Source organism: Chiloscyllium plagiosum, chromosome 14, assembly GCF_004010195.1.
Source record: "Chiloscyllium plagiosum isolate BGI_BamShark_2017 chromosome 14, ASM401019v2, whole genome shotgun sequence".
Classification (NCBI taxonomy): Eukaryota; Metazoa; Chordata; class Chondrichthyes; order Orectolobiformes; family Hemiscylliidae; genus Chiloscyllium; species Chiloscyllium plagiosum.
Genome location: NC_057723.1, coordinates 64,406,044 through 64,418,043, shown reverse-complemented (window position 1 = coordinate 64,418,043; position 12,000 = coordinate 64,406,044). Strand labels below are relative to the sequence as shown.

Below are 12,000 nucleotides of genomic sequence, written 5' to 3'. Positions count from 1 at the left end.
TTATGTTATGCAAGAACTGACTGTACTTAGGAAGCTGTGTAACAATTTAACAGAATGAAAATTGAAATAACTGCAGATGCTGGAAATCAGAGAAAAAAACTGAAGTTACTAGAAAAGCTCAGCACATCTGGCAGCATCTCTGGAGAGAAATCAGGGTTAACGTTTTGGATCCAGTGATCTTTCCTCAGAATTGATGGTAGCGAGGAGAAAGTTGTTTTTATATGCAGAAGATCGGATGGGGGAGGGGTTAAGGAGTAAACAATAGGTGGAGATAGAGCCCAAAGAGAGAAAAGAACAACTTCACAGCTTGAGCTTCTCCCATGTCTTTACCCCAAACCCCACACACCAGACCTAATATATGCAGCCCATTGTTAGGCACCAACAGTCTCCATTAACAGCTATTCAATCTGCTCATCTGATTGTAATCCACTCTGTCCAACTGTTTTCTATCTCTTTGAGCTCTATCTCCACCTATTGTTTACCCCTTACCCCCTCTCCCATCCTATCTTCTGTATAAAAATCAACTTTGTCCTAGCTACCATCTGTTCTGAGGAAAGGTCAGAACTTGAAACATTAAACTCTAATTTCTCTCCACAGATTCTTCCAGCCCTGGTAAGCTTTTCCAGAAATTTCCATTTAAGTTTAACAACCCATAAGAGCTTGTTTAACTATTCCACAGAAACTAAGCAACTGTCGAACAGTATCCTGTGTAACTATTTAACAGATCTCCATACTGACCGCCTAATCACTTTCACTCCCCAGATCCTGACTATATCCCCCACTATCACCAATCCGGACTGGGCAATTGACCTCCTGCTACTGTCGGACCTGCCAATCCTGCTGCCATGCCACTAACCTGACACCAACCCAAAACCTGACATCACCCTCCCTAGTCCCACTGGAACTGACCAATTCTAAATACTATATCAGTTATCTGACCCCAAACCGCATTGCACCCGATCACTCTGGCACAACACCCTTTCCACCTGGCATCTTATCCCGATTCAGCTGGCATCATTTCCCCTGTACCCATCCACCCTATCCCTTACGCAGCTAGCACCCAACCCAGCTGGTACTCTGGTAAAAACAATGACTGCAGATGCTGGAAACCAGATTCTGGATTAGTGGTGCTGGAAGAGCACAGCAATTCAGGCAGCATCCGAGGACAGGCAAAATCGACGTTTCGGGCAAAAGGAGAAGGGCTTTTGCCCGAAACGTCGATTTTAAATTTCCATTTAAGTTTAACAACCCATAAGAGCTTGTTTAACTATTCCACAGAAACTAAGCAACTGTCTAACAGTGTCCTGTGTAACTATTTAACAGATCTCCATACTGACCGCCTAATCACTTTCACTCCCCAGATCCTGACTATATCCCCCACTATCACCAATCCGGACTGGGCAATTGACCTCCTGCTACTGTCGGACCTGCCAATCCTGCTGCCATGCCACTAACCTGACACCAACCCAAAACCTGACATCACCCTCCCTAGTCCCACTGGATCTGACCTATTCTAAATACTATATCAGTTATCTGACCCCAAACCGCATTGCACCCAATCACTCTGGCACAACACCCTTTCCACCTGGCATCTTATCCCGATTCAGCTGGCATCATTTCCCCCGTACCCATCCACCCTATCCCTTACGCAGCTAGCACCCAACCCAGCTGGTACTCTACTTAGCTGACATATTACCCCTAGCCATCTCCCCAAAATCCTAACATCACATTTAACTTAGACACTTGGCTTTTGAACGCAGCTATCAAAGTGGCTGTCAGGACCTTTCGAGTCGAGAGTGTGGTGCTGGAAAAGCACAGCAGGTCAGGCAGCGTCTGAGGAGCAGGAGAATTGATGTTTCAGGTATAAGCCCTTCATCAAGAATGACGATGGATACAGAGAGATTTGGCTATCTGGATTCAAAATTGGCTGGCTGACAGAAGGCAGAGAATGGTTGTAAATGGAAAGTATTCTGTCTGGAGGTCAGTGTTGAGTGGGGTCCTGCTGGGCTCTGATCTTGAGCCTCTGCTCTTTGTAGTTTTTATAAATGACTTTGATGAGGAGGTTAAGGGGTGGGTTAGTAAATTTGCAGATGACACTAAGGTTGGAGGTGGCGTTGATAGTATAGAGGGCCACTACAGGCTGCAGTGCAAAATAGACAGCTTGCAGAGCTGGGCTGAGAAATGGCAGATGGAATTCAACCTGGATAAATGCGAAGTGATGCATTTTGGGAGGTCGAACTCGAATGCTGAATATAGGATTGAAGACAGGATTCTTGGCAGTGTGGAGGAACAGAGGGATCTGGGGGTGCAAGTACATAGATCCCTCAAAGTTGCCACCCAAGTGGATAGGGTTGTTAAGAAAGCATTTGGTGTTTTGTCTTTCATTAACAGGGGATCGAGTTTAAGAGCCTTGAGGTTTTGCTGCAGCTCTACAAGTTCCTGGTGAGACCACACTTGGAATATTGTGTCCAGTTCTGGTCGCCCTCCTATAGGAAAAATACAGAGGCTTTGGAGAGGGTGCGAAGAAGGTTTACCAGGATGCTGCCTGGACTGGAGGGCTTGCCTTATAAAGAAAAGTTGAATAAGCTCGGACTTTTCTCTCGGGAGAGAAGGAGGAAGAGAGGAGACCTGATCGAGGTGTACAAAATAATGAGAGGAATAGATAGAGTCAATAGCCAGAGACATTTCCCCAGGGCAGGATTGACTGATACAAGAAGTCATAGTTTGAATATATTAGGAGGAAGGTATAAAGCAGACATCAGAGGTAGGTTCTTTACGCAGAGAGTTGTGAATACATAGAATACGTTGCTGCTATGGTGATGGAGCAGAGTCATTGGGGACATTTAAGCAACTGCTGGACATGCACATGGATAGCAGTGAGTTGAGGGGTGCGTAGGTTAAGTTACTATATTTGACATTCAGATTAAATCTCGGCACAACATCATGGGCCAAAGGGCCTAATCTGTGCTGTACTTTTCTACGTTCTATGTTTGCCTTCCTCCGCGAGTTCCTCCATCAGGGTGGGAGCACGGCTCCACATTTCTGATGGAGCCCTGAACACAATCTCCTCTTAGAAATGTGGAGCTCCCCTCATTCGTTAAAAACAAGAGGCAAAGTGATAATCTATGTGAGCTGAGGAGAAAGTGAGGACGGCAGATGCTGGAGAGTCAGAGCCAAAAGCACAGCCGGTCAGGCTGCAGCCGAGGAGCAGGAGAGCCTACTATTCATGCATTAGCCCTTCATCAGGAATGTGAGATGCCAGCCTCACAATATCCAAACTTCTGTAAATGGTATAAGTTTTATGGACTAGTTCGGCATGGTTACAAAGACTATCAGGATCCAGAGTTAGCACATTGGAAACTTATGCTGGAGTGTTAATTCTCTTCTCTGATTGCTGAGACTTTGCAACATTGATGGATTGGTTGGAACTCAATGCAATCTTTAGCCTTCATCCTTTCAGAATCATATCTTAAACAACATCTGCCCAAACACACACAGTTAACATTTATGCGTAACTATTTTTACCACTCCACATCTACCCCCTAAGAATCTTACTTCAGAAATTCAGGCAGTTGGAGGTTTCACAATTATTACATTCTGTTCATACTTAGAAGATTGGTAAGACTTTATTTTCAGGAATGGTGATGTTACTTCTGATCTTGACTTTGATTCGTCAGTGAACAATGACCCAGATGATTTTTTTTCCACTGGACTCTCTACCCAAAGCTATTGTCAGATTGGGTAGAGGAGAAAGTGAGGTCTGCAGATGCTGGAGATCAGAGCTGAAAATGTGTTGCTGGAAAAGCGCAGCAGGTCAGGCAGCATCCAGGGAACAGGAGAATCGACGTTTCGGGCATAAGCCCTTCTTCAGATTGGGTAGAGGTGAAGCAATCTTCAACATTAATCCTTTCAAAATCATCATGGCCTTATACAAAATGACATCAGAAATCACGAAATCCACTGGGAGATGGCATTAAGCCACCCAACATTTGAATCCATCAAGGTGACCCAGAAGTGAATGAAAGGCAATCCAAAAGGGATATCATTAAAAAGCCACAAGCTGATATGATGCAACACAATAAGACCCTGCCAAGTCAACCCGAAAGTGACATCATCAAAAATCTCCAAGAATTGTTAGAAGTCACACCCTCCAAGACAACCAGGAAGTGACATATTTCTGAGTTCTACATACCCAAACAGGAAGTGATATCATGAAACTCCCCAACCAGGAAGTGATGGCTGTGAGACTCTGCTATCAGGATTAAATGAGCAGTTTTATGGATGTGTTCCAATAACAATAAAATGCTGGAAACAGGGGTTCAGTGAATGTGGATTGAAAAGTGTGTAAATGTCTCAATGAGTCAGTGACTTGATGAAATGACAAAGTCCCAGCCTCATAGTCCAATTGGACTCGGATCCTGGGGTTAAACTGGATTGATGGGAGGAGGGTGAACTGGGAATTGTGCCGGGCCCAAAGATAGTCAGGAATAATATAACCACAATCTAAACTCCAGGATTTACTGTTACTTCCCAGATAAGATGATTTCCCCTCCCTGTCCAAACTTTCATACACAATCCCTACACCCCATTCATTCCCATCAATCTGTACATCCCAGGAATGGGAACCTGAGCTGAAACTCTGGGAGCAGAGAACTTGGGGACAGACCTTAAATCTCTGGGGGTGAGGTGGATAGGGTTGTTCCTGTCCAGTCCACGTTACAGATCGCAGATTATTGGACAGAATCAAGTTGAAGTTTGCTGTTTTCGGATCCAGGTTCAGTGGGCTATTCCCTAAAGAGGAGAGAAGAGATTGGTCAGTCAGTTATTCCACACAGATCAATGAGTGACAGCTGTAAGGTAGGAGCATTAGTATTTCCTATTCACTATCAGTCCCATTTATCTGTAAGATTGGAATCTTCTCAAATTAAATAATGTCAGAATTCCCTGTTTGAGAGCAGTATGTGGGTCCCAGACATCACTCAGAACAAAAATTGCAGTGACATACACAGCAACAGTCAGTTTAATCACACAAATCCCTGGCACTGTGCATATGTTCTCCCCAACACAATGCAGGGAATTCACCATCACACAACACATCCCACAGCCTCTGAATTACAGCCTCCCAATTTCAGCACTGGCTATTCTGGCAACACATTGCTGACAGGAGGGTGTTCTGGGTTCTCTCCCTCATATTACTATTCTGAATACAAATGTGTGTTCTCTCTCGTTCCTGCGACTGTACCATTTTGAATTCAGGAGAGTGTTCTGAGCTCGCACACTCCTGTTACTGTCCCTCCTGAATGCAAGAGTATGCCCTGGGTTCTGTCTCCTCCTGTTTCTGTCCCTCCTGACTGCAAGAGTATGCTCTGGGTTCTGTCTCCTACTGTTAGCTAAGCTGCAGAGCTGGGCTGAGAGGTGACAAATGGAGGTTAATGCGGACAAGTGTGAGGTGATTCACTTTGGTCGGAGTAACCGGAATGCAAAGTACTGGGCTAATGGTAAGATTCTTGGTAGTGTAGATGAGCAGAGAGATCTTGGTGTCCAGGTACACAGATCCTTGAAAGTTGCCACCCAGGTTGACAGAGTTGTTAAGAAGGCAAACAGTGTTTTAGCATTTATTAATAGAGGGATCGAGTTCTGGAACCATGAGGTTATGCTACAGCTGTACAAAACTCTGGTGTGGCCGCCCTTGGAGTATTGTGTACAGTTCTGGTCATCGCATTATAAAAAGGATGTGGAAGCTTTGGAAAGGGTGCAGAGGAGATTTACTAGGATGTTACCTGGTATGGAGGGAAGGTCTTACGAGGAAAGGTTGAGGGACTTGAGGCTGTTTTCGTTAGAGAGAAGAAGGTTGAGAGGTGACTTAATAGAGACAGATAAGATAATCAGAGGGTTAGATATGGTGGACAGGGAGAGCCTTTTTCCAAGTATGGTGATGGCGAGCACGAGGGGGCATAGCTTTAAATTGAGGGGCGATAGATATAGGACAGATGTCAGAAGTAGTTTCTTTACTCAGAGAGTAGTAAGGGTATGGAATGCTTTGCCTGCAACGGTAGTAGATTCTCCAACTTTAAGTACATTTAAGTTGTCATTGGACAAGCATATGGACGTACATGGAATAGTGTAGGTTAGATGGGCTTCAGATTGGTATGAAAGGTCGGTGCAACATCGAGGGCCGAAGGGCCTGTACTGCGCTGTAATGTTCTATGTTACTGTAATTTTGATGTTCGATTCCTTTCACATTAAACAATAACATATTATTAAAGAATAATTTTGATGTTCAATTTCTTTCACATTAAACAATATAATTCTATGTGCTTTTCTGATTACTTGTGGTTTCCTTTCACAAGTTTTTTTTGTGATTCATTCACGAGGACATGCCAAATCCTCTGCATCTCAAAACTCTGTAACCACTTACCATTTAAATAATATGCTTCTTTTTCATTCTTTCTGCCCAAATGGATAACTTCATACCTTCGTACATTATACTCTACTTGACAAATCTTTTCCCATTCAGTTAACCTAACTCTGTCACTTGGTAGCCACATTATGTCCCCTACACAACTTACTTTCTTACCCCTACACGACATTTGCAAGTTTAGGAGTTGTATCTTCCATCTCTACATCTAAATCATTTAAATAAAATATAAAATATTGAGTAAACAGTAAAAGGTTAAGCATTCATCAGTGAGGGCGGTAGAACTCCTCACATGATGTTCGGTCAGATATGAGGAAAGAGTGATTTGAACAATGGAACAGGCTCAAGAGATTATATCAAAATCCCTTCTGTAAATTAAATTCTGTGGCTCCCTGTTCTTTCTGAATTCACAAGCACTCTCTTAGGTCCAGGGTGTGAAACTCAGACCAATACAGTGCTGTGAGGAAAGAACAGGAGCAGGAACTCAAGCCTTGAATCCCTGATTGAAGAAATGTGACTAAAAGAGAAAGGGTCAAACAGGAATAGAGGATTAATAGCAAAATGAGAGGGCTAAACACAAATTGCAGATCCCTGTTTCAGATTGTAAACACATCTTGGAATATTCCTGGTCTCCCACTGACCCTAGTTGAAAGGAGGCTGTTCCCTGGGACAGGGGCTACCCTAAAGGAGTCATGTGGGGAAGGAGTTACATTTGATAGGTCACTGTAATTGGTGAAAGCTGGCAGTGTAAACAGAGCACACTGTGATTGGGAAATGTGACACTGAGATCGAGCCTCCTTTATATCACTCAATGATTTGTTATAGATTCCATCTTTATATATTCCTACATTATGATGATCACTGCATTTCAAAACAGAACTTAATGGTTGTAATCAAATTTTGGATGTTGTGAAGTTGTGAAAGTTGCTATATGAATACAATTCTTCCTCTATTCCTAAACACACTGGCAGTACTGAGGAGCAGTGTTTCTTTAAGAAGCTGTCTTGATTTACAGTGTGTAAATCTGCCAGTTGATCCATTGTCAGGGTACAGCGAGCAATCATTAATATTTGCAATTTTGCATTTCTTTCCTGCTTTGCTTTTGATTTTTCAGTAAGCCTGAAATTGAATTTTACTTTGCAGAAATTGATTTAAATCTGGGTATGATTGTGTTTCAGATCAAGTTACACAGTTATTCAATTCTTCTCCAAGAACTTTCCTTACACATCATATTCACAATTGTTATTTTGACTGAACATTTGTTTATCTTTCGATGCGCCGCTGCAGACAATAAAATTGTTTTCTACTGTTTAAAAGGGGAACTGTTCGAACCACGTTCACCTGAATGACTCTTCAACTCCAAGTCACAATAATAAACTGCCTTACACATAAGGTGACCAACGAAATGGAAACAGAGCTTTTTTGGGGAGCAGTATGTCGTAAATGTTAGCATGTCAGAGACACCATCAAGGATGTGTAAGTAGTCTGCAAAGTCTGTAGATTTTGCAAAGACTATGGGAAGCAGTTGATACAGAATCATTGTTGCTAAGCCATTACGTAGGTAAGTCTGGTTTAAGCCGTGAAGTGCTGAAATGAAACAAAAACTAGCCTTAAATGCACACTGTCTCCAGCATTCGGTACTCCATGTGCAGTGATCAACACCACCATTGAAGACAATGGAGGAAAGGACTTCGACAGAATGATTAATTGGAGACTTTACCATTGCATAATACTTTGGAAACTTGGTGACATATGTCACAAGGGTTTATCAATTTAAGGATAATTCCTAGACAAACTAGTTTGAGATTGTTACTTATACTCTGACAAAGTTGCCTTTCTATCCTTTTTTAAAAATGTATATAGTGTTTTCTTTTCCTTCACACAATTTTCTTTCATTCTTTTTTCTTTATATTATAATTTATAGTCATTATATTATCAATAATAATAATTAACCAATAAAATTGTTATTTTAATGCCATACTTGGTATTGAATATCTCTTTGAATATAACTGAGATTCTGGAAAGAACTCTTACTCTACACCTTCCTGGTGAGCCAATAAAATTGTTATTTTAATGCAATACCTGGTATTGAGAATGTGTCTGAACATAAGTGAGACTCTAGAAAGGAGTCACATTCTACAGCATCCTGGTGAGCCAGCCAGAAGCCTAAAGACAAGCATGGATGGATGCCCCAGTGATAAAATTTCCTCTTAAACAGGAGTGGGTCCAGGATCCTTGGGTTATACCAGAGATGGGTTATCTAGTAGATGTGACAGAAGTGTGGATAAGATCTGCGTTTGGCAGCTGTCCACATTACAACTTAATGAGAAAAACGATGAAACTTCGATATGATTCAGAGAATAGTTAGTAGGAATCAAGTTGCATCGCAGATTCTGGAATACTGTTCAAAAAGGAAAGGAACAAATTTGTGTTTTCCTTTTGCTCCATTTGGCTGTATGAAGCTGTTGTTGGAAGTTGAGCAGTTTTGTCACTTCCCTTGAAGCAAAGTTGTTGTTAAATTGTATAAATATTGCTGAGGTTTAGTTTAACAGGAATGAAGGGTATTGGCCTAATGGTACGATCCTTGGTAGTGTGGATGAGCAGAGAGATCTTGGTGTCCATGTATATAGATCCCTGAAAATTGCCACCCAGTTTAGTAGGTTGTTAAGAAGGCATACGGTGTGTTAGTTCTTAATGGTATAGGGATTGAATTTCAGAGCCATATTGCAGCGGTACAAAGCTCTAGTGCAGCCGCACTTGGAGTATTGCGTACAGTTCTAGTCACCACATTATAGGAAGGATGTGGAAGCATTAGAAAGGGTTCAGAGGAGATTTACCAGGATGTTGCCTGGTATGGAGAGAAGGTCTTATGAAGAAAGGCTGAGGGATTTGAGGTTGTTTTTGTTAGAGAGAAGAAGGTTAAGAGGTGATTTAATAGAGATATACAAGATGATCAGAGGATTAGAGAGGGTGGACAGTGGGAGCCTTTTTCCTCAGATGGTGATGGCTAGCATGAGGATACATAGCTTTAAATTGAGGGGTGATAGATATAGGACAGATATCAAAGGTAGGTTCTTTACTCAGAGAGTAGTAAGGGTGTGGAATGCCCTGTCTGCAACAGTAGTAGACTTGCCAACATTAAAGGCATTTAAATGGTCATTGAATAAACATGTGGATGATAATGGAATAGTGTAGATTAGATGGGCTTTAGATTGGTTTCACAGGTCAATGCAATATCATGGGCCAAAGGACCTGTACTGTGCTATTATGGTCTATGTTCTGTGTTCTGTGTTTAAGTGGGAGAAAGCTGCTAACAGTGAGTGATTTATTGGTATCCAATTGAAAGTATTTTCAGGGTTCAGGGTATGACTTTAAACCTAAGCTGGATGGAACTCACACCCAACAACAAGGTAGGTGAAGCTCCAACCCATTCCAGGGAGGAACGTCCACGCAGATTCAATGGGGCCTAATGGTGAATCTCAGGTTCTTGACTCACTTACACACAGGCAGCTGACATAAAAGTCCAGGGATATTCCCTGCTGTCTGAACACAACTAACCCGACCTGCTCTCATTCCCTTAGATTGGTGAAAAGCTGTACATTCTTACTGATGGCTCCCAATATGTCTGTGTGGTACATTTCCCATCCCTTCAGCTTCTTTTGGAGTTGTTGAGATATATTGGACAGGTTGAGGATGACCACTGGAACATCTGGCTCTGTGATTCTCTTTGTCTCTTTAACTCTGGAATTGAAGAGGAGAGAATGGTTTAATCAGTGGGACATTTCAGGTCAGAACCCAAAGGGGAATGAGTGATCGATGCAACAACCTGTCCCCTCTTCTAGTCCTCGTACTGACTCCCCCACCCTGCAGCAACCCATCCTGAAAATGTCAGGATCTCGGGATTTGCACTCTCTCCTGTATTCATTCTGGACTGTACACGTTCAGTGGGAACCTGTTGCTTCAGAGCAGTTCAGAAGAAGAGTGACTAGACCTGAACTCTGAAGGTTAACTCTGCTTTCTTTCTACGGATGTTGCAGACCTGCTGAAGTTTCCCAGCAATTTTTGTTTTTTGAAAGGGAAAATTGGCACGTATGCCTTCTCCATATAAAGCTTGGCAAATCCAACATAGTCAACTAGTACCCCAGGTGAAAATTCCTGATGAAGTGCTCCTGCCTGAAACATCGATTCTCCTGCTCCTCGGATGCTGCCTGACCTGCTGTGCTTTTCCAGCACCACTCTAATCTTGACTCTAATCTCCAGTATCTGCAGTCCTCACTTTTGCCTAGTACCACAGTAGCTTATTTCCAATCACCATAAGCAAAGTGATAAAAGACATTGTCAACAATGCTGTTAAAGAACATTCATGAATCAATATCCTGCTGCTAATGGACACTCAGTTTGCATTCTGCACTGACCACTCAGCCTCTGACCTCATTCCAGCCTTGGTCCATTTGCATCAAAGAGATGAATGCAACTAAATGAGGCGAGAATCAATGCCTTAATATCAAGACTGCATCAAATTGACTGTGGCGACAAGGTGACTGAGCGAAACCGGAGTGAATGGAAATTTGTGATTTTCAAATCTATTCTCTGCTCAGTCTCTTTCCACTGTCCTGGAGCCTCAACAAGATCAGTAATGTGACCCCAACCTGACCCCTTCTGCTCCCGTGTCAATCTTAACACAAGTCAGGACATCGATGAGGCTCCTGGGAAAGGGTATCAGGGTCGAACCAACATTTGAAATGATGATGTTATTGAGATGGTGACTAGATTATGAGAGGAGGTCAGGGGGAGGTCTGCACCATCAATTGCCCGGCCACAAATCAGAGGCTGGAGGAGTGGGCGAGCAAAATTCAGTGTTAAAACTTAGCTTCTTTTAGCATCCGTTGTAACAGGAGACTCTCAGTCATCACAGGGAGCCTTTGGCCTCCCCCAGTTCTGATCTTTCAACTCTAATTTATGATCAACAACCTCCCAAAGGGGTCTCTGCAGTTTCTGTTTCCCTCGCTGCGTGATGGAGGACACTCCTATGGATCCCCCATTGTCCCTGTCACATGTTTCACTCTCATCGTATGGACATTTGTCAATCACCAGCTATTGAGTGGGAGTCTGATATAGAGAATTTAAACGTGGCACGGCCATTACGACTGACAAGACCCTTACATCCCAGCCTTGCAGGAGTCATCACAAAATCTCAGGTAAATGACCTGGGGTGTTGAAATTTGAATTCCACGGAAATAAGAATCTGGAATTATTAACTGCTCAAGTGGTGACTCTACAATCTCCTTCAATTGACACAGATTAGTAATGAGGTAAAAACAATGACTGCAGATGCTGGAAACCAGATTCTGGATTAGTGGTGCTGGAAGAGCACAGCAATTCAGGCAGCATCCGAGGACAGGAAAAATCGACGTTTCGGGCAAAAGCCCTTCATCAGGAATAAAGGCAGAGAGCCTGAAGCATGGAGAGATAAGCTAGAGGAGGGTGGGGGTGAGGAGAAAGTAGCATAGAATACAATAGGTCAGTGGGGGAGGGGATGAAGGTGATAGGTCAGGGAGGAGGGTGGAGTGGATAGGTGGAAA

The 12,000-nt window shown here is 42.8% G+C and overlaps 1 protein-coding gene across 1 annotated transcript in view; it reads right to left on the bottom strand.

The window, feature by feature from the left end:
* Positions 1-3,396: 3,396 nt before the first annotated feature.
* The window catches only part of LOC122556774 (E3 ubiquitin-protein ligase TRIM39-like), a 52,705-nt gene continuing 44,101 nt past the window's right edge, over positions 3,397-12,000 (bottom strand). Inside the window, exons 5-6 of the mRNA XM_043703922.1 lie at positions 10,026-10,159; positions 3,397-4,791 (exon numbers count right to left, since the gene is read on the bottom strand). Of these exons, the coding sequence (XP_043559857.1) occupies positions 4,262-4,791; positions 10,026-10,159 (664 nt within the window). The 3' untranslated portion in view covers positions 3,397-4,261. The remainder of the gene's footprint in view (positions 4,792-10,025; positions 10,160-12,000) is intronic.